Source organism: Epinephelus fuscoguttatus, linkage group LG10 (assembly GCF_011397635.1).
Source record: "Epinephelus fuscoguttatus linkage group LG10, E.fuscoguttatus.final_Chr_v1".
Classification (NCBI taxonomy): domain Eukaryota; kingdom Metazoa; phylum Chordata; class Actinopteri; order Perciformes; family Serranidae; genus Epinephelus; species Epinephelus fuscoguttatus.
Genome location: NC_064761.1, coordinates 41,059,666 through 41,083,317, shown reverse-complemented (window position 1 = coordinate 41,083,317; position 23,652 = coordinate 41,059,666). Strand labels below are relative to the sequence as shown.

Genomic DNA, 23,652 nt, shown 5'->3' with positions numbered 1-23,652 from the left:
CATCCCTGTCATGCTGTGGCGTGTTTTTGTGCACCTTGCACGGCAGGCTCTAACCTCATCTCGTTTCTATTCACCTATCTGAGCATCTCTCGCTCTCAGTCTTCTGCAGGCCTTTTCTCTGCAGCTTGCCCTGTAGCCCCCCATGCCCTGCTCCATCCCTCTCTTTATCTCTGTCCCTCTATAGTGAGGCAGTGACCCTGGGTGTGCACTGTTTGGGATGACCTCATCTTCAGCTCTACCTCCCTCTCTGTGTCTCTCGCTCTCTCTCTGGCCTGTATAATAGGAGCAGGATTAGGGCTATAATAGCGCCCTGGCTGCTCACTGCCGGAGTCTATTGTGGCTTTGTGTGGGAGGGACGCACCACTGCTCATGGCCACACTCACATTTTGACAGAAAACATGTCCAAATACACTCCTTGGATCAGGGGCTAGAAATGACTTGATTTGGGAAAAATGTAAACGAGACCGTCACTCACAAAAGGTCACGAGTGTGTTTCAAAAAAGAGGAGGCAGACTGATGGATCTGGTGGGCAGGTAGGCAGGTTGTCATGCCTCTATCTACAAAAGGAATACCCAAATGAGTCACATTTTGAACATAAATCCCCCAAGGACACACACACTCACACAAACAGAGCCAATTAGTGAGGGGAAGACTTGTCTTATGCTGCCCCCTAGCGGCCACTTTCCATATCGCCTCCTCCTTCCAGAGGTCAATGAAAGCTTCGTGACACCGAGCATCTCTCCACAGCGCTGCTCCCAGCCCGCCTGCCTCCCTGCACCACTGCTCCACTTTCACAAACAGAGCTGCATGCACCTGCAGAACACACTCGCGGCGCGTGAGTCCTCGGGGTCGCGAGTTCCATCTCTCCTCTGCAGAGAATCCAAATCTGGAGGAGCATTTACGTGTCAAGTCAGTGAGTCATAGTCAGTGTGGAGAGCGGTGATGAATGACGGTGCTGACTGCAGAACTGGACCTGGGCCCTAACCTGAGGAGACACACTGATAGTAGAGAGAGATAGAAACTGAGAGAGGCAGAGAGCGCGCGAGAGAAGGAGGAAAGAGGAAGACCGTGCTTACTTTGTAGTTGCCGAGAGCCGCGTGACAGGTGAGAGATCACACCGTGCTGCTTGGGGCTGGGTTCATAAAGTCAGGCAGGGGGGAGGGGAGGGGGCGAGGAGGTGGGTGTTGTGTGTCTTTTGGAGTCCTCATTCCCGGTGGCTTGGTTTCAGTTTGCAGATGCCGACAGATGTGCCCGAAGATAGGCTCAACACCGAGGAGAAGGCGGCCAAGGTAAGGTGCACGGGGCTGCGCGAGCTCGGGGCGAACAGCTCCAATATCCAGTGATCAATTAGCCAATCAGGTTTGGGGCAAAGTGGCGGGATGAAATGATGTCTTACTGTGAAATTAATGGAGGGTGTTATTGATCTGATCTGACAGTGTGTGTGTGTATGCGTGTGTGTGTTTAGGTGGTAGGAGGTGGTGCAGGGAGGGGGTGTCCTGCATTTGAGTCAATTTATCATTATAATCAATCATTAAATCCAACTTTTGACAAACTGGAAAATTATTGTTGCTCATTTAAACATCATTTAAGTGGCTTTAGTGAGTATATATACTATTTATATATAAAATAATAACAATAGATCAATTGAGGTGTGATGTTAAAGCTGTTTAGTGATAGTTTCCCCTCACCTGTTCGCAGCTTCATTATGTGTTTTTTTTTAACTAATTGTTTTCCTTTTGTCACCCAGTATTGTCTGTTTTCATTCCCACTGTCGTCTCAGTGTGTTTGGACGCAGCTTGCACGCCAGCAACAACAGCTCCAAAAGGCAGACAAGCATTTAGCAGCTAAAGAGCCAGATATTTTCTCTTGGAGGTGGAGGAGACCAAAATAGAGCTGAGAAAACTAATTGGTTTTGTCACCCAGTATTGTGTGTTTTCATTCTCACTGCTTTCTTAGTGTTTTTGGATGCAGCTGTTTTCAGAAAAGCTCTTAAACTCCACTGTGTGCCAGCAACAAATGGCAGACAAGCATTTAGCAGTTGAAGAGCCAGGCAGTTTCTTCAGGAGGTGGTGGAGACCAAAATAGAGCTAAGAAGGGAGTCAGTATTGGACTTACATTCATCAAGTTGAAACAAACATGACTTCAAATGAATGATAATGTTGCTCTGTATCCATGAGTGGATTATGACACATTGGACCCCTGGGCAATGACACACTGAAGGCCCCACCACATCTCCCACATAGGAGCAAGACACAGTTTTGTGGTGGTTTTGCCTGTTTTTTGCTGTTGATTTGCACCTCTCTGTAGTCATTATGCATTGTTTTGTGTCCCTTTACATTCATTTTGTCACTTTGTGGTCATGTTGTGTCTCTTTATGGTGTTTCCGTGGCTCTGTGTGGTCGTTTTGAGTTTCGTCCTTGTCAGCACGTGCTAATTTGCGTGATATTTTGCAGATGAAAGCCAGGGTTGCCTCTGACAATTTGGGCCCCTTGGCCTGTGTCTGTTAGGCCCGTTCAGTAATCCATCCATGTCTGTATCTGAGCTTTTAGAGTAGAATATACCAGGGTTGGGTTGTGGAAATTGGTTTAATAGGTTTAAAGGGGCGCTCCACCAATTTGGATCCTTGTCATGAGGAGTACTACCCATCCTGTGGAGAAACGTTTTATTATGTTTTCTATGTCTGCAGAGGAGGGTTGCCAATTTCCTTAGGACATTAGAGAAAAGGTCAGTGTTATAGGCTAAAGTGGGGGTGTTAGAATTGAAAGATATTGAAAGATGAGGGCATTTAAAGGTCCAGTGTGTAAGATTTAGGGGGATTTAGAGGCATCTAGCAGTGAGCAACCAGCTGAAACCAGTGTCCATTGTTCAGGAGGTTTTTACTGGGAGCTGAATTATCCGCAGAAGTCTCTTCCTCTCCAAAACAAATGTACACAGTGATTAAAACTGCTAAGAACACTGAATAAAGCAGTTTAACGTCAGAAAAAAATCAGTGTTTTTTCAGTGCTACTTGTCACTGAGGGGCTGCTAACTACGGGGAAAATGCAAAAACACAAATGGCCCTATCTAGAGCCAGCGTTTGGTTTGTTCTTTCTGGACTACGGTAGAAACATGGGGGTGCAACATGGCGATCTCTGTGGAGGAGGATCCGCTCCCTGTGTAGATATAAACAGCTCATTCTAAGGTAACAAAAATTCGACAATTTTTTTTAATTTTTTTTTTTTCAGTCAATTATACACTAAAGAAAACACACTCATTATATTCTACTTCTGTCAGTATTTCCCTCTAAATCCTACACACTGGACCTTTAAGAGTCAGGGAAAGTCTAATGAAAGCTGAGTTGTACTATGGGAATCGTAGGATTCAATGTTTTTGAAGCTTGACTCACACAAGTGACTTAAAGGCAGGATATCAGCCTCTGCTGCAAGTCCCCTGATTTTATGGAGGTGTAATAGAAATACTACATGACTGGAGTATCACAACATCGTGACACTGAGTGCTATTTTTAACATGAGAAACACCATATCTGACCACAGACTCGCTTTAATTGGTTCTAAACTGAAGAGAGCATCCCTCCATGTTCCTCTCTCCTCCAGTGTGACAGTATGACTCTGTGCAGCACCCCGACTGTTCGCAGAGGAAGCACTCCTCTGCCTATAAAGCACCAGCTCAGACGAGAAGAAGCCGTCCACGATGACTGCGACTGGTCATCAGGTGCAGCTGGACCTTCTGCCTCGCCAATCAGCTTCAGCCCAGCCTTGGACGACACTCTGACTGTGGCTTTTGAGGGCAGACCTGATGGGCCTTTAAGGATCGCCCTGCTGGGGCAGAACGGCGTGGGGAAGTCTTCTCTGGCCCTCGCCCTCGCTGGGGACATGGACAGGACTGCATCTGTGGATTCTGAAGGTACAAAGCCGTGTGTTTGCCTGCAGAGCGGTGTAATGCAGTGAGTGCTTTCATGGTGAGCAATCAGGTAAATAAATCAGAGCACCCATCTCCCATGTGAGACCTAACTGCTGCGCTCCCTGTCCTTAGGGGAGGGTTACGTGCGCACAGTCACCGTGGATGACGAGGAGAGCACCATCATTATCTATGACAACTGGAGACAGGTAAGCCAAACAACACTTCCCGGTTCCCACACTGCTCCCTGCTCCCTCATTAGACCACTGAGCCCTCTGTGCAGCTGCATACTGTGTGCTCAGCTGCTTTTAGGCATTTCACTGGGATATATATCGTATATACGTCGGGGCCTGTCAGAGGGCCTGAGGGCTGCTGAATCCTTAGCCTGGTTTAAGAAGGAGCTCAAAATGTACCTTTGTCAGATTGAATTCTTAACCGTCTTTTGCTACAGTCTAATTTTACTGTCTTTATTTTAAGTCATTTGTTTGCTGTGCAGCAAATAAGCCGGGAAAATAGTTCCTGGATTTCTAGCCAAGTGACAAAAACAGACAGCATCCATCACTTCATACATAAATTTGGAAGCTACAGCAGAAGAAATGAGTCCAAAGAGAGCATTTATTTTCAGATTAAAGAGGAAAAATGCCCAAAAGGTGAACACAAAAAGAAAATGAAAGTAGCTGTAATACATAAAGAGATGCTGACTGTGTACACAGCATATTTGAGTTGGCTCACACTGTATATCTGGAGCACATTTTATTGTTTACTGTACCTGACGTCAGTGCAACAGAAATTGATGCCAAGCTCAGAGAAACACTTTGGCAAAAAGAGGACAATAAATCTGCTGCATCTGCATCTGGTTGCCTGAAGAAAGCTCATTATCAGGTTGTTTTGCACACTTTTTCCTCTTTTCCCTCGAGTGCAGTTTGGAGGCATCTGTGTGTGGATGTGTGAAGGAGAGGGAGAGTGCGAGCTGCCCACAGAGCAGATGTGCCAAGTGACTGTATTAATGTTTTGGATTTAGGTGGATGTGTGAAGAGAAGACGAATAAACACACTCGTGACACAATCTGTCTTTTTTGATGTGGGGATCCGTACGTGTTACTCATCGTGTAATGAGCTATATTTGTTCCGAGAGGCACTGTAATGGTCACCTCATGAGGAATTTTCTGATATAATTGTCTGTGTCTATCTGTAGATTGCAAAAGGTGCCTTTGGTCTGTGCTCAATCCCGGAGTTAATCAAAATTAAATGAGAGGTCAGTGGACCGTGGCAGCTCCAACTAAAGACAGGCTGAGGTTTAGTCAGTTGTCTACAGAGTGAAGGATTCACTCAGTCACATTTTATTTTTAGGGATGTTTGTCTCTGTCGTCCTTGGAGGGGATGAGTCTCAGTAGAGTTTAAGGTGTTGTGCAGTAAGGCTTTTTTTATTGTCTTCGAGGTGTCAACTTGCACGATAAATACATTGCAAAAGATTGAGATATAGAGGAAAGAGGAAATAAGCTCTGTTGCAAGGAAAAGTTTCTACCATTTTGTTTTCCTTGTTACAGTTTTTCCATCCTGAGGGTCAGAGGACAGAGGGAAGTGGAATGCTGTAAAGCCCTCTGAGGATGATGTGATTTGTGATATTGGGCTTTCATTCATTCATCTTCTAACCTCATCTTCATCCTCTTGAGGGTCGCGGGGGGGCTGGAGCCTATCCCAGCTGACATCGGGCAAGAGGCAGGGTACACCCTGGACAGGTCGCCAGACTATCACAGGGCTGACACATAGAGACAAACAACCATTCACGCTCACATTCACACCTACGGACAATTTAGAGTTATCAATTAACCTAGTCCCCAATCTGCATGTGTTTGGACTGTGGGAGGAAGCCGGAGTGCCCGGAGAGAACCCACGCTGGCACGGAGAGAACATGCAAACTCTGCACAGAAGGGCTCCCACGCCCGGGATCAAACCGGCAACCCTCTTGCTGTGAGGCGAGAGTGCTAACCACCACACCACCGTGCCGCCCTGATATTGGGCTTTATAAGTAAAATTTAATTGAATTGGAAAAAAAACTGACACTTACCTGCTTCACTCTGCAAGATCATTTTCACAAATAAACCTGCCTTCTATGATATCTGAAGTGTAAATGCAGTTGATAAGTGTAAAGAGCTAAGGTTAGGCTATAAACAAAGTACACCATGGGACTTCATTATCGCCGCCACAATGAGGCTGTGAAGTCGTGTTCAGCGTCTTGACATTCTGCAGTCACATTTAACCACTTGTTAGCAACTGTCTTTTTTTGAGTAAAGTGCAGACTTCAAATTCACAAGTGGAGTATGAACTGATGTATTTCATGTTGAAGAACAAAACCTGAAAGTCTCTTAATAAGATTGTGTTAACTGCAGACCTTATTCCAGTCATCTAACCAGAACCCTTCCGAGACGATGGAACCAGAAGTGCACAAAAATGTTAACTCATTCTAGCAGCAATCTATCACACTTTGGACAAAGTAACAACGTTTTAAATTACATTTGCAGTAAGGCATTGTCTGATTTGTCAGAATCTGCCATACTAGTATGCATGGTTGAAGAAAGAAGTTACGATGAGCGCAGACAAAAGTGCAGTACCCCAGAAGCTAGTGTCTAGAGTTGCTAGAGGAAGTGTTATTGTTTGTAGGCTTGGGTGGTGTCAAGGTATTGCAGTATTGTGGGGTATGTAGCAATCCTAAAGGTATGATTCTCAGTAATGCAAATACTCCTTTTTCCAATGAACTGATACGGAGATGCTGTATTGAGGCGATGTAATGCACAGCTCAGGCCACCAGAGGTCAGCCTCCTCTGATGGAGCAGGCAGCTCAGCTGTAAAAGGTGGGGATAATGTTAAAGGGCTAGTAAAAAAGAAAATGGAAGTATTGCCACATCTAACAAACCTGGAAATCCAGATGCTCCGCCCCCAGCAAATTCAAATTTGCTCTGCACAGGGATCTGGCCCCGATGAGCAGAGCCTGCTGAATCGCCTATCGGACCAATCAGATCAGTCTATCTGACAGAGGCGGGCTCTGGGTGGGCGTAACATGATGAGGACAGCGCTGCGCCGTAGGAGTTGGAAAGTAAACAGCCAAGATGGCAGCTGCCATTCAGTTTAGCTTTGGAAGAAACGCTCAGCCAACTACACTTATCTTTTTCCTTGAAAGAAGAACAGAAGACTGCCCTAGAAGCCTTCACTTCCAGGAAGGGTCTGGCTATGAGTAATGCAAATGGCCCAACTCGAGAGGCAGCACCAAGCATGCATTTGAAAATATCACTGCACACAACTGGATAACACTACGACCAATCAGAACAATACACGGGGTGACGTATCCAGAGCGCTACCAGCGGAGCTAACAGGTAGATTAGACTCTTGCCGTATCCGGTCAGGAAAACAGCAAAAACGTCCTTCTTGCAAAGGAAAGACTCGAGCGCCGTCTTCTGTTCCTCTTTTAGAGAAAAAGCCAAGTCTAACTCGTTCATTGTAGCGGCCAAAGCCGTTTCAAACAACTGGTGTTCATCCGTAGCTATCTTGCAATGTTTACTGACTGATTCCAGACTTCGTCATCCCAGCGCTGTCGTCATCTGTTTAGCTCGCCTCTGGCCCGCCTATATCAGATACACCGATGTGATTGGTGCAGCTCGGCTCCAAGGGCATGGGTAATGAGCATTATTACTGATTGCCAGAGTGACTCGCTGAGCAAATTCAAATTGTGCTCTAGCGAGAACTCTGGATTTCCACGGTACCTTGAGCTAATGACTGAGGAGAAATCTGGACCCCATGGCTGCATGAGTTTGGAACCACTGGGCTAAATAATGACATACGTGCAACAACAACTTGTATCACCAGTATCTCTGTTGTGTAGTATAGAGAGAGCTGGACCCAAAAGTGTGACTCAGTCAGCTGTTCAGTTTAAAGTAGATTTATTTTCAATAAAGCAAGAAGGGGTGTCTTGGGTTGATCCAGGGCACTCGGGAGAAACAGGGCTGGAAACAGGTTGGCAGGTTGGAGTGGCAGGCAAATGGATGACCGGTGAGTGTGGACGTGAGGCACAGAGACACAAGGTGTAGGCAAAAAAAAAATCCAAGAGGAAAAAACGCAATAAGCGACAAATAGGCCATAGTTTGTACTGCAAGGTAGACTGAACGATCTGACAGAGACTGGACTGCCGAGCCAGGTATTTGTACTGCTGGGGTTGATAAGTGGATGGCTTCCAGGTGAGCAGGAAGATTGGCAGCAAGACTGATGAGAGTCACAGACACACAGAGAGACAAACAAGGAACCATGATAAACAACACATGAGGAATGAAGGAAAGGCACTATGACAATCTCAGCTTTACCTTTAATTTTTACACAAACCCTGTCATACTGTATACCCCAGTGAAATGTCAAGAAGATATGAAAATATAGATACCACCCGAGCCTAATTGTTTAGAACATTTATTGTAAACATCCAGCTGCTTAGGGTTATTTGGAGCAGGTGGAGACTATCAGTAGAAAACTGCAATTTAAAATGTAACTATCACTTTTTTTAATTAGTGTCTTTTGTGTTCAGTTCAATTTTCAATTTGCTCTATAAAAACAATGTTGGAAATGATTTCCCACAAGCAATTCCTGGTGTTTTAACAGTATACTGAAAACTGAGCACACCTAAGTATCTCCTCATTTACTGCCAGTAATATCGCTATCACAATATTCAACAACTCCATCGCACATCTCATATTCTCCTCACATTGTGCAGCCCCTTTTCTGCAGTATCTAAAGTAGCAATTTCCCACTAAACCACAGGGGATTTTAGATAGAGCCCTCAATTGTCTGTTCCTCCCGGCAGCACTTCCACTGTTACTCTGCACATAAAGCTGTGACAACAATATTTATGAGTCCGATGGGAAGTAGAGAGTTTTCAAGTTTTCACTCATCATGATTCTTGTGGACACTGCAGTGTGATGATTCCCACAGTGTGTTTTAATATGTGCTAACTCAGTTGTACTCGCATAAACATACACTGACTCATCGATCTGAATTATCGACTACAGTATTGTGACATACTTCCTCTTCCTGTCCCTCAGGACCTGTCGGCTCTGCAGTGTGAGGTGTGTGTCCTGGTGTTTTCAGTGACTGACAGGCGTAGTTTCCACCGCACCGCTCAGCTCCGGCTTCTCCTGAGGGAGACTCAGCCCCAAACTCCCATCATCCTCGTCGGAAATAAAAGTGACCTCGTTCGCACACGTGAGGTCACCTCTCAAGGTGAGATCAACCTTTCACATTTTCATCTTGAACATTATATTGCCCTTTATTCGCCTGTTGTGTGGGTTCCCTCCGCCGTGGCTTTAATCGTCACAGTTTGTGTTGACATTTGCAGCTCTTTATATCTGTCAGTAAACACTAACGTAGGGTGAAATATGTGGAAATGTAAATGTCAGTGTCTCAGCTTCATCGCAGAGTGGGAGTATGAAGAGAGTCGCAGTTACAGTTAAGTAGGAGAGCATTCGCTGAGTGCACTGCTGTCCACATTCATGCAGTTCTACAGTACACAGGCTTTGCAGCAGTGCACTGCATGTGGCGTTTCTCCCAACCTAAAGCCCCTGAAAACTTGGCTTGACCCAGTTGCTCTTTCTGAGGCTTTTCCCATTTTTCCCAGTTAAAGGGTTTGTTGGGAGAGTTATTCCTCGTCTGCTGCGAGGCTCTTAGTACAGATGGTGTTGTATGCTGTAGACTGTAAAGCACTCTGAGGCAAATAGTGAATTGTGATATATATAATTAAAACTGACTTCAAACCTTAAGCATTTCTCTACAGTATTAAATATTACAGACTAAATAAGCAACAATCAGAGTTTTAAAAAAGCATCTGTAGTTATTCTTGGAGAAGTTATTTCGGGCATCCATTGCTCTTTGATAAAAAGTCAAAGGTACGAGCCTTTTAACATGAAAACATTGGGTGAGAAGTTAACTGTAATTCCCAAGGTCCATTTCAGCGAGAAACATCCAATCACAGAGTACGTGCACGAAAGCATGGAAACTTGTCAGTTATATTTCAAACACATCAGATTGCACTGACACCAATCAGATCGTCAGTTTTCTATTCACCAAAAAGGGACACAGCCATAGAAACAGAATGGTTAGAATGAACATTCCCATTCAAATCAACATAGCAGGATGGGCAGAGCAGCAGCCATTTTCATGCTTACCTTTGCCATTGCAACACGCTAACTTCCATATGAACAAACTGACTGACTGAGCAGAGGTTTTGGTGTAACGACCAACGAGCAGTGAGTGAGACAGCTGAGGGAGGCTGCAGGGATAAACAGTGTGTAGATTAACGTCTAACTCGGTGAATTGAGGGTTTATTTAACAAACCAGAGGTGAGACAGAGGTGTTTCTGTTGAGTCTGAATAAAGTTAAGTTCAGTAAAACAGAGAAACTTGAATTGGTGAATTGTTCTATTTTTCTGCTAAGTAAGGAAAGTAGGTTCAGGAATAGGCCAAAACGGAGCTCTCAAACTAGTGAGTGTGACACACTTTAAGGCCCTACTGACGTGTGTTGTCACCATAACAACGATTTTCTGTTAAACTAGTCACATAGTTCAATGTTGGCTGGCATTCTCCGCTCCTTCCCCTATCTGCGTTTTACCATTTCCAAATACCACAATAAAACAGTAAACGCAGGGATGACAAATAAACATGAATTAGGTAGCTTGACGGGTCATGACACTAAGGCGATATACACTCACTGGCCACTTTATTAGGGCTCCATGCTTTTAAACAGGTTGGACCCCTTTCGCCTTCAGAGCTGCCTTAATTCTTGGTGTCATAGATTCAACAAGGTGCTGGAAACATTCCTCAGAGATTTTGGTCCATATTGACATGATGACATCACACAGTTGCTGCAGATTTGTCGGCTGCACATCCATGATGAGAATCTCCCGTTCCAGCACATCCCAAAGGTGCTCTATTGGACTGAGATCTGGTGAGTGTGGAGGCCATTGGAGTACAGTGAACTCATTGTCATGTTTGAGATGATGTGAGCTTTGTGACATGGTGCGTTATCCTGCTGGAAGTAGCCATCAGAAGATGGGTACACTGTGGTCATAAAGGGATGGACACGCTCAGCAACAATACTCAGGTAGGCTGTGGTGTTTAAACCATGCTCAGTTGGTACTAAGAAAATCTCCCCCACACCATTACACCACCAGCAGCAGCAGCCTGAAGCGTTGATACAAGGCAGGATGGATCCATGCTTCCATCTGAATGTGGTTTTTCCAATCTTCTATTGTCCAGTTTTGGTGAGAAAACCCGTGTGAATTGTAGCCTCAGTTTCCTGTTGTTAGCTGACAGGAGTGGCACCTGGTGTGGTCTTCTGCTGCTGTAGCCCATCTGCTTCAAGGTTGGACAAGGTGTTGTTGCTTCAGAGATGCTCTTCTGCACACCTTGGTTGGAACCAGTGCTTATTTGACTTCCTGTTGCCTTTCTATCATCTTGAACCAGTCTGGCCATTCTCCTCTGACCTCTGGCATCAACAAGGCATTTTGGCTCACTGGATATTTTCTCTTTTTGGGACCATCCTCTGTAAACCCTAGAGATGGTTGTGCTGAAAATCCCAGTAAATACTCAGACCAGCCCGTCTGGCACCAACAACCATGCCACGTTCAAAGTCACTTAAATCACTTTTCTTCCTCATTCTGATGCTCAGTTTGAACTTCAGCAGCTCGTCTTCACCATGCCTACATGACTAAATACATTGAGTCGAATTTACGAGCACTTGAACAGATGTACCTATTAAAGTGCCCAGGGAGTGCAAATGTAGCTCGTCAGTGGGGGGTTTTGTGGATAAAACTAATGTAGCATCCTCTCTAGCAAATAAATTTCCACATCTCTTGTTTCCATGTCTTGCTCTCCATCAGTCTCTGCCTCTGACACATTTACAGTGGCTGACTTGTCGTTGTGCATCAGATCATATTAGCCCCTCAAGATTTTTTGATAGACACCGTGTATCAATAATGTAAGTCTCAAATAGCCTGCACCATCTGCCCTCATCACACTATAAACGTCTTTATTAGCTCCTTGTAACTGCTTGCAAGTGTTGTGCAAATTTAGATTAAAGAAACCCTCCTCAAGAAGATTAAAAATTACTTTATTTGTCCCACTGGAAATTTGTCCTGCACATAAACGCTGCCACGTAAAAATACATATTGCAGAAACAGATATAAAAAAGCAAATTATGCAGCAGCACAGTTGTCCGGGTCGCCCACAGAGCAGCACCACCGGAAGGATAGATGCCTAGTGTTGTCCTCTGGTGCCTTCAGTCCCCTCCCTGATGGAAGAATCTGTTTTTAATGATGCGTTGTTCCAGGAGGTTTGATCACCTTTGTCCCTTCTCTCTCCTCAGAGGCCATGTCCAGCGCCACCCTCTTCAACTGTCTGTATCTGGAGATCTCTGCCTCTCTGGACCACCGTACCCCGGAGCTCCTGGAGTGCGTGGTGCGGCTAGCCAGGGGCCAGCCCCCCTGGCCCCCGGGGACCAGCGCGGAGGACATGACCGGCGGAGGCCAACGTGAGAGCATGACCTCCCGCGCTAAACGTTTCCTGTCCAGCCTGGTGCCCCGGTACCAACGAGAACGAGAAGTGGGCAAGTTCCTGAGGCAGAAGTCCCGCTCGTGCCACGACCTGGGGGCGCTGTGATCGGGCGCCACAGGGAGATTAATGGTCAGATTGGTAGTAACGGTAGCTGGAAGTGATGTAGTTTACCAACAAAGACAGGAAGCAAGTAGTGGACAAGAGAGAGGGGGTGTGAGAGTGCCAGAGCGATGGCAGGACAATGTTATGAGCGATCATCATGTGCATCCAGCAGAGGAAAACAGAGAGAACGATGTTAGTGATGATGTTTATCTTTAGGATGATATAGAAATTTTGGACACAAGACCAAACAGCAAAGAGAAGATAAAATACTGTTGTAGTACACATGTAAATAAACTATAGTAATGTTACTTAATGCCACCCTCACAGCTTTGAGAGCTAAATAAATAGCTTTTTTGAGTCTGCATGTTTGCCTCGGGTTCTTTTATTACACCAGTCGGCACATTATTACTATGACAATGAGGAGGAAAGCATTAATCACATTTAACAACAGCTCAAGCCGGGATAAAGTCATGACCACACAAATTCAGAACTCATTAGTGGGTTAGACTTTGCTGATGATTCACGTTGTGTTCATTTACACTCAGCTATTGTGGTATCCATGGGGATGGGAAGCAGTAAAATAGTGAAATGCCAGCAAGAAGAGAAGGGAATTAAAGAGATCTAAAGTGGATTTACAGAGCTCAGCGTGACAATAAGAGAGGCAGCAGAGACGGAGAAACAGATTATTGTATATAGAATGATTGTTGCCATGTTACGGTTGTCAAGGAGACCTGAAATCACTGAGACGTACACATTATGTCAATTTCATCTCTGTGGCTTTACCTCCACTCTTTATGCTGCATGTCGGTTTGGAGATAAGGAGGCTGATTCACGTGCTGTAAATTGTATTTCTTTTTTAAACCTAAAATTCAACTCCAAATTAAAATGCAGAGGATTTGTGTCAGATATCAGCTTCACTGCACTCATCTGTATCACTCTCTACCCTCAGCACTTCCATCCTCCCACTCCCACCCACACGTGAACAAAGATTTAGCACATCATAGGTCGTTATACCCATCATTTGTTATCAAAGGGAGAGCTGTGCTATTATTGAACTAAGGAATAAAATGGTGGCATGATATTCTGACTCATTCCCTTGGCTGCAAACTACTGGAACAGACTGAAAGGTTAAGGGATTGGATCGTCAACGCGAGATGCAGGCTCCCTCTTGTGGTGGATTTGAGGTTCCACAACTGAGCCGATGATAAAGATGCATGAGTATGAGTGAAATGGCAAATAAATGAGAAGCATTCATGAATTTGGAGAGCAGCTTTGCATCATAGTTTCTACACTGCTGTCACTTAGCAGAGCCCCCAGTTCACTCAGAGGAAGTGCTCCTGTCTTGCATTTGATGAGGGGAAGACTGTCAGACACATTCATGCTGAAGTCCTGTCATAATAGAAATAGGAGTAGACAGAATTGGTGGGTGTTGTGAGGGCTTTAACATCACTGAAAGGAGCTTTGATTGTTGTCTAAAACAAAGCAGCTGCTGGCACAGTGTGCATCGAGAGTATGCACGTAAAAACACAAATAAAATGAGACACTATGAGTGACTTTCCGAATATAAAAATGCATCAACCATTGTCCCGTATGCACTAAATATACTGTGTACAATATGCACATGAGCAACAAGCAATCTCTGCAGTGGCATCATTTAACACCTTGAGCAACATTTTGCTGATCTTCTGCTCAATCTCTGTATTTATTGTAGTGGCTTAGACAGTGAAATGACCTTGGTGTTTCACTAAACATGTCAACAACAACTAATCAGCTAAAATCCTATTCACAATGTTAAAATCATAAATTGACCACTGGCAAGAAAACCCTACTTTGGCCCAAATCAGGGCTAATAATGGATCCAAATCCCTCCTCTGCAGTCCAACCAAAGCTTTTTGACTTGCCAAAAAACTAAAATTTCTGACTTTATGCTTTCTCCATATTACCAGGAAAATAATTCTGGGGACAAATACTAAAAAAATGTAATTTTGTGTTTGCCAGAAGCTATCAAGTTAAAATATGTTGAATCAAAACACATCAGCCTTTAAAAAGCAAAAAAAACAGAGCAGGTAATGACACCAAGAACACAGGTTTGAGAGTAAGGAATGAACACAGACAAACTGACAAGGAACAAAGTGAAACACAGGTATATATATATATATATATATATATATATACATACACATATATACACAGTACAGGCCAAAAGTTTGGACACACCTTCTCATTCAATGCGTTTTGTGTTTCTTGGCCCAAACAAATCTCTTCTGCTTGTTGCCTCTCCTTAGCAGTGGTTTCCTAGCAGCTATTTGACCATGAAGGCCTGATTCGCGCAGTCTCCTCTTAACAGTTGTTCTAGAGATGGGTCTGCTGCTAGAACTCTGTGTGGCATTCATCTGCTCTCTGATCTGAGCTGCTGTTAACTTGCGATTTCTGAGGCTGGTGACTCGGATGAACTTATCCTCAGAAGCAGAGGTGACTCTTGGTCTTCCTTTCCTGGGTCGGTCCTCATGTGTGCCAGTTTCGTTGTAGCGCTTGATGGTTTTTGCGACTCCACTTGGGGACACATTTAAAGTTTTTGCAATTTTCCGGACTGACTGACCTTCATTTCTTAAAGTAATGATGGCCATTCGTTCTTCTTTAGTTAGCTGATTGGTTCTTGCCATAATATGAATTTTAACAGTTGTCCAATAGGGCTGTCGGCTGTGTATTAACCTGACTTCTGCACAACACAACTGATGGTCCCAACCCCATTGATAAAGCAAGAAATTCCACTAATTAACCCTGATAAGGCACACCTGTGAAGTGGAAACCATTTCAGGTGACTACCTCTTGAAGCTCATGGAGAGAATGCCAAGAGTGTGCAAAGCAGTAATCAGAGCAAAGGGTGGCTATTTTGAAGAAACCAGAATATAAAACATGTTTTCAGTTATTTCACCTTTTTTTGTTAAGTACATAACTCCACATGTGTTCATTCATAGTTTTGATGCCTTCAGTGAGAATCTACAATGTAAATAGTCATGAAAATAAAGAAAACGCATTGAATGAGAAGGTGTGTCCAAACTTTTGGCCTGTACTGTATATACAGAAAACTAATCACAAGAATGCGACACAGCTGGAACAGGAGGACACGGGCAGAAGGAGGGAAATGGGGATTGGCTAAAAACCAGGCTGTGGTGGGAACACTAGGGTGGAGCAAACAAGACTAACACAGAACAGGTGTGAAGGGAGACTCTGGGAACAGGGAAGGACTAACGAGACAGGTGTGGCAGAAAACAGGCGGGAAAACACACAAAGACAGGGAGTAAAACCAGACACGACACATGAGGAGAGAATCTACAAAATAAAACAGGAAGCAGATTAAACATGAATGAATAACATGAAACAAGGAAGAACAAACAGAAAACAAAGTCCATAGAATAGGATCATGGATGCAGGGGGAAACAGCTGGCCTGGCTGTGTTCAAAGTGAACATACAAAACTGCAGTTTTGTTTTACAGGGGGGTTATGTGCCAGATTATTTCCTGTCTTTGGATTTAATACAGACTGAAGACATAAGATATAAATCTGGCAGAGCTGGAAGCTGAGCTGCTTTACCTAAAGAAGCTAAGAGTTGAAATACAGAGCTAGAAAAGCTGGAAGCTAAACTGTAACACTGTCAATGGTGGAGAATAAAATTAACTAAAAAGGCTGAAAGAAGAAATGCGTCTCACTTTGAGAAGTTGGGTTCAAGCATATACATTCAATTTCAACATTTCAATATCTGAATAGTTTCTCCCACTGAAAGTGCGCAGGAGCAGTAGTTGATTCAAACGTGTACAGGAGACCTTTAATCACTTTGTAACCTGTTTAAAGTGAATCTCATGTTGCTCAGAGTCTGAATGTATCAACAGCAAAAGCACAAACACACAAGCTGTGATGAGGTGAGCTGATGCAAGAAAACAAGTGTCGCACACTCTGGCTCCATATGTATGTCTTTTATTTTGATGATGTTTGGCCTTAACAGACATATTGAGACACAGGTTCACTGATCTGTTAAATGGACCACACCTTTCTCACACAGCTGATGATGTTTAGGTGATCTTGCTACACCATTAGGTTGAGCAAGCCACAGTCACACAGCTGACAGTGGTTAGATCATCATACCACAGCATTACGTTGAGCAAAAGGAGCTACAGCCAATCACATCATCAAAACAAATGACAGCAGCCACTACATATTCTACCACATTTGAATATAATATACTTTTCCATCCATCCATTTTCTGGGGCCGGGTCGCAGGGGCAGCAGCCCAAGCAAAGCACCCCTGACGTCCCTCTCCCCAGCGACACTTTCCAACTCCTCCTGGGGGACCCTGAGGTGTTAAATCACATAGGAAAGAAGCAAGCACTCTCAAAAATAAATCCACTCAACAAGTGCACGGACAAAAGCAGCAGAAAAAAGAAAAGAAGCCAGCACTCACAAATGTCCTTTTGGTAAATTTAATAAACCAACTTGGGTGGCGTTACCAGAAACACAGACGTTTCGACAGAAAGTCTTCTTCAGTGTGTAACTCAGATTACGGAAGTGGCGTTTAAATACGTCAGAAACAATCAGTGCAGGTGTGTGGAAAGACAATTTACACTTCCGCCATACAATATAGTGCCAGCTCACAGGCAAAGAGAAACACAACAACAGTACAACAATCTTAAACACATGTCACCGCTAAATAGCAGTAGATACACCGAAAATCGATATACATATGCATAATAAATTCTGCTCATACAAAAAGGCACTGTGATCAACACTAAAACATGTGTGCTTGAGGGTGGGGGGGTGGGGGGGGACCCTGAGGTGTTCCCAGGCCACATGAGATATGTTATCCCTCCAGCATGTTCTGGGTCTGCCCCGGGGCCTCCTACCAGTGGGACATGGTCCAGCGGGAGGCGAGTCAGATGATCAGATGCAACTGACCCCTTTCGACCCGAAAGAGCAGCAGCTCTACTCCGAGCTCCCTCTGGATGTCAGAGCTCCTCACCGTATCTCTAAGGCTGAGCCCAGACACCCCACGGAGAAGACTCATTTTGGTAGTTCGTATCTGCGACCTCATTCTTTCAGTCACTAGCCAGACCTCATGACCATAAGTGAGGGCTGGGATGTAGACGGATATATAATATTATTGCATTGTATTACTCTGCTGTGTTGGATTGGTGTGTAACATAACAATTATGTCTCAGTTTTAAAGACTTTACCTTCTGAATGTTGTGTGAACACTGACTGATATACAGGATTTACAGTTTAGACTCATTTTGTGTGTGTGTCTTTTTACTTTGAATGTAAGGGAGGACTTCACGCTGGTGAAGTGTGTTTGAGGAATGAAGTGCAATCATACATTTCCAACAAAGAGAAACATCTATAATAAACATCCATTCATACTGTTTATCATGACAACATTTAAGACTTGTTGATTTTCAAATTCAACATGCAGCAGAATATTGCAATGTGTCATCAAAGAGGATTCTGGAATGGAGCTCCTCATGGAACTGACCAAGCCTACAAGTAGCCGGTTCACCACTTCAACTGTCACACATCAGCGGGAGGATCGACTTCAACTTTTCAACTGCGACAATTTCTCATCATATCAAAGATATGGCAAGCGACAACATGGTAAGTTGATTCAGTTTGATTGTTTCAGTGAAGATAAGTTTCCCTGCAAAGGCGTGTGCTCCGAGAAACAATTTGTACAGTCACAGTAGAAATGAGTAAATTCAAAATGTGGTTTGACCGAAACAAATTATCATCAAATTTTAATTTAATTTAATGTCAGGAAACTGTAAAATACACACACAAGTACAAGTTGTGATAAACAATGTTATTGTACACTGTAAAAAGGATCCACTGGTTTAACTTTTAAAAGTCAACAATGTGCATGCATCTTTTGAAGTAGTTCCAACTCTGGTATTGTCAAGTCAGTCCTATGAGTCTTTAATAATCTGACAAACTCAATTAATTCGGTATAACCAACATGATTTGCTTTGACATCGAAAAGCTTCATCAAGCTGAACTAACTGAATATTTATCCAAAATCCATGGAGGTTGTAGTGAGTCTGATCAGAAGAGAAATAAATGGCATGTGGCATCACAGTTGCTTTACAGACAGATGTGAAATAATCAGTAGGGATAAATCTTCTAAATATACAGTGTTTGTTAAATGTATTAACATCAAGGCAGTGTTGCGATATCCAAAAAATGTCCCTCCCAATCTACTGATGAAAAATATTAATTACAAAATGTACTCCTCTATGACTGGGCAGCACTTGACAAACTGACATTAATATTATTACCTGTTGTAGAACGACAGTGTGCTGCAGGTTTGTGTGTGGTTTGTCCCAGTGGTGTTGCCATACCCCAGCAGAACACAGCTGACAGGCATATTTAACTAACATTAATGTCTTTATTATGTTATATTTGCCAGGTGTGTAAAGTGTCAGTCATTTATGATTCTATGATATGTGTCATTTATGTACACAGCATAGCTTTCATTCACGGCATATTCATATAAGATACTGTAAAGCTGTACTTGCTTATGATAAATAACATTAAATAGTGGGAAATGGGTTTTCAAATCTTTATGTTTTTTCTGGGGGCCCTTAATCAGCTTAATCAGTTCTTAATCAGCAAAGTCTCTGATTCACTCATCAACAAAAAGAGGGCATGATAAATATCATCCCTGCATGTAAACTCTTCATACTGCTACTGCTGGTGTCCTGTTTTGGGACAAAATGTGACGACATGTTGTCTCATCACTCTTTCCTTCTCCTCTAGTGTACAAGTTACCGGGACCCGGTTCAGTATTCTACATCTGAAGAGGACTCCACATCATCTCCCTCCTCATCTTCAGATGATGAGTCCACGGTCATCCTTGGCGTCCTCTCCTCCACCTCCTCCAAATACTTGATCTGCTCGTTTTTGGGGCAGGGGGTCTTTGGAAAAGTCGCCAAGTGCACACTAAGGAAACAGTGGCTGTGAAGATTATTATCAACACCTATAAAACAGAGGCAATGAACGAGGTAGGTCACAAAGGTTTCATTTGTACAGTGCGATGCTTCAAATGTGCTTTAAATCATTTGCCTGAAATCTAACATCTGATATGTTCCCCAGGCTGCCGTCCTCAAACAACTGACAGCTTTCGACGCAGACAGATACAACTTTGTCAGATACTTTGGTGCTTTTACTGACAGAGAGCAGGTTTGTCTCGAGTTTGAAATGCTGGACATGAGTTTGGGGAACTTCCTGGAGAAGAAACCTCGCAACTGCTTCTCTGTGAAAGAGATCCGCCCCATCCTGCACCAGGTATGTACTGCACACAGGAGCTGGACACATTATTAAAATGCAATGCAATTGGCTGTTCACCAAGCCCTGTCACTGTTACTCTGCCTGTCAAGTTTTCCATTCCTGCAAGATACAGTTTACAATGATAACAGTGACAGTGAGTTTTCCGGCTGACCTTTTAATGTTTCCAGCCGATCAGAAAACATGGTTGCTAACAAGTGGCTAAATGACAATACAAAACGTCATCACACCAAACAAAGCTGTGATGCAATTGTGATGTAGTGAAAACAGACCTGTATACAGTGATTGACCTTCTTACATGATTCATTCATGACTTTCAGATGGCCACGACACTACAGCTCCTGGGAAGCCTTGGACTGGTGCACACGGATCTCAAGCTAGACAATATAATGATAGTGGACCATGTAAACCAGTCTTTGAAAGTCAAAATGATTGACTTTGGCTTGGCCCTTCATGTTTCCAAGATGAATAGCGGCATGGAAATGCAGGCGCTCCGCTACAGGTAAGTAACAGTTCAGGATTTAGATTTTATATCTAATAAAGCAACCAAAACAAATAACCTAAACAATGTATTTGTATTTCTTTTCTTAGGTCTCCAGAGGTCATCCTGGGACATCCCTGCACAGCAGCCATTGACATGTGGTCTTTGGGATGCATTGCTGCAGAGCTGTTCCTAGGCTATGCCCTGTACCCTGGCAGAAGCGAGTATGACATGGTCAATATTACGACTAAAGGCGGATTTATGTTTGTGTGTCAGTTCTACACAGAGCCTACGCCGTGGACTATGCTGTAATGAGCATTTATATTTGTGCAGTGGAGTTTCTGTGAAGTGATTTAAAGTTTGATTGATTCAAAACACACCTAAAACACACATTCAACATGGCTTAATAGCATCAATTTCAAACACAAGTACACAAATCGACTTTGTTATAACTGTCCAGATTCACAGACAAAGCACTTGTCTTTTGCTGGACACATTTTCCCCACAAATACAACATGCTAACATTATTAGCACAAGCCTATGGCATTTTACATTGTATAAATTAGCCTAGAAGCTAACATTTCTTCTTATCTGTAAAATGACTAAATAAAGTAAATAAAAGCTTTGTTTCCACTGAGGGAAATGGTTGCAGCTAACAAAGATTGTCGCAGCGTGTGGTTACATTTTTGGGGTGGTGCACATCAGGCTACAGCGTAGGCTATGTGTCTAAGCAGAGCCTATACATTTTTTTAAGAAAGACTATAGATTCTTTTGCTAAGAAACAGTTTTTACTTAATTCTTAAAACGTATCTCAGACGGGAAACATGAAAACAACAGTTGGTGGTTTTAGTTGTGTAACTATTCCTTGGGGTGAAAATCAAGTTTGCTGTTTCCTCATGCTTTCAGTCTTTATGCTAAGCTAAGCTAACCACTCTTTGCTCCAGCTCCATACCTAATAGCAGAGTGGTATTGATCTTTTCCTTATATTTACCAAGTGTAACTGACTTTGTGACTTTGTGTTGTGCCAACAGCTACGACATATGGTTCAGACCCAGGGTCAGCTGCCGCTCGGACTTCTAGACAATGGCAGGAATACAAGGAACTTTTTCTGCAGTGGCAGACTCCATGGACGCCGCTGGAGATTGAAGGTACCAACACTGAGTGACTCTCAGACAGAATGTCTTCCTTTTTATCTTTGTTTCCATCAGTGTCTTTGTCTCTTCATGCTGCTCAATGTGTTTAAGCTCATCGAATATTATTTGTCTTCAGACACCTTTGGAATACGGACAAGTCACCAGCGGCAAGAGCAAGTTCAACTCCCTGGATGATTTGAAGAAGGTAGGAAGTTGCTTTTGGCAAATCTGATTTTTTTTTTTTTTTTAATCTTAAAAATGAGTACATTTGCCACAAATCAGAAGCACCATTAAGATAAACAGAGATTTTTCTGACCTTTGTGATTTATTCTGATTCAGATTAGACCAGTCTGCCATCTGTCAGAAGAGGACACCGAGGCAGAAGTCAAAGACCTGGACAACTTTCTTGATTTGTTGAAGAAGATGCTTTATCTGGACCCAAGTAAACGGATATTGCCCAGCCTTCTTCTTGAGGATCCATTCATCACTATGAGTGACCTCAGCGAAAGCTTCCCCAACAGCTTTTAGTAAGTCTACATTAAAATGCTGTGTGTAGAATATCTATGTTGCTGCACATGGACGAATTGTGATTTAATTATTGATTTTCTTTTAGCACCAAATCAGCCTGTGAGATGATGGAAGTCTGTCGGGATCAGAATCGGAGCTCAGAAGACATGGAACAGGATCCATGGCTCGACCCGCAGGCCTCCACCAGCACAGCCACCCCGAACCAGTCGTACACCCCCAGCCAGGTTGCTCCTGCTTGGCACAATCACCAGGAGCATCCCCTGGTCCTGGAGGTCACATCGGCCATCTCCAGTAGCCTCTACATCCAGAGTCCACAACAGCCACAGCAACTCATTTGTTCCGTTCCCAAAGGAAAGGCAACGCCACAGCATCAGTTGCCCTCCTCTGTGGCTCAATCGGACACAGGCAAAGTTAGCCCTGTGAGAAAAATGAAGAGGAGGTTTTCACACAGGTGACTGTTTAATTTTTATTTATTTTTTATTTTGCAGTATACTTACATATGTATAGATTACCTGATATTTGCTGTAAAAACTGAAAAGACTGAAACTGTATTTGGTCTATGCAGAAGCACGGAGAGCGGCCCAACAGCGAAGAAGAGGATCAGGATGGATTTAATCGAGACACAAACAGAGCTACACGAAATCTCCGAAGAGGCTCCAGCTGAGGCTTCATCCAACACGGCCACAGCTAAGCCTCAGAGAAAAAGGACGTGGGCGACCTTTGTGGCCTCGCGCACTGGGTTCAGCGGCTCACCGGAGAGGAAGAAGAGGAAGATGAGCCTGCCGCATGACTCCACAATAAAACCTCAGAGGAAAAGGTCGTGGGCCACTTTTGTAGCTTCCTACAGTGGATTAAGGTACGTGCTCTTTGATTTGTCTGAACTTATTGAAGCTAACTGTTAAAATTCAAGACATTCAAACACATTTCATCCATGCAGAACTCCATGCACTGGATCACCAGAGAGGAAGAAGAGGAAAACGAAGGTGATGGATTTCTTAAGCGAGGCCCAAACTGAAGCTCCATCCACTGAGGCCGAAATTAAACCTCAGAGAAAAAGGACGTGGGCGACCTTTGAAGCCTCACACACTGGGTTGAGGTACGTGTTATTTGACATCCTTGTACATATTAATTCTGCTGTTCAAATTCAAGACATTAAAACACATTTCATCCATGCAGAACTCCATGCACTGGATCAGCGGAGAGGAAGAAGAGGAAGACGAAGGTGATGGACTTCTTAATCGAGGCCTAAACTGAAGCTCCATCCATTGAGGCCGAAATTAAACCTCAGAGAAAAAGGACGTGGGCGACCTTTGAAGCATCACATACTGGGTTGAGGTACGTGTTATTTGACATCCTTGTACATATTAATTCTGCTGTTCAAATTCAAGACATTAAAACACATTTCATCCATGCAGAACTCCATCTAGCAGCTCGCCAGAGAGGAAGAAGAGGAGGATGAGCCAGTCTAAGCTCGTCTTTGACTCCTGTTCAGTGGGTCTCAGTCACAGTTAAAAACACATTTGCGGGTGGTTTTGGTGAAACTTTAAAACTTTTTTTCCCCACAGAGAAGCACCACGACTCGGACCAGGCTTCATCCA

At 43.6% G+C, this 23,652-nt stretch overlaps 1 protein-coding gene across 1 annotated transcript; it reads left to right on the top strand.

Annotated features, from left to right (window-relative positions):
* The first annotated feature begins 721 nt into the window (after window positions 1–721).
* Window positions 722–13,043, top strand: LOC125895513 (GTP-binding protein REM 2-like). Its single transcript, XM_049587410.1, has 6 exons — window positions 722–1,104; window positions 1,229–1,289; window positions 3,594–3,903; window positions 4,033–4,106; window positions 8,978–9,155; window positions 12,294–13,043. Exons 2-6 carry the CDS (start codon window positions 1,236–1,238, stop codon window positions 12,584–12,586), a joined length of 909 nt encoding a protein of 302 aa, XP_049443367.1. The 5' UTR covers window positions 722–1,104; window positions 1,229–1,235; the 3' UTR covers window positions 12,587–13,043.
* Window positions 13,044–23,652: the final 10,609 nt, after the last annotated feature.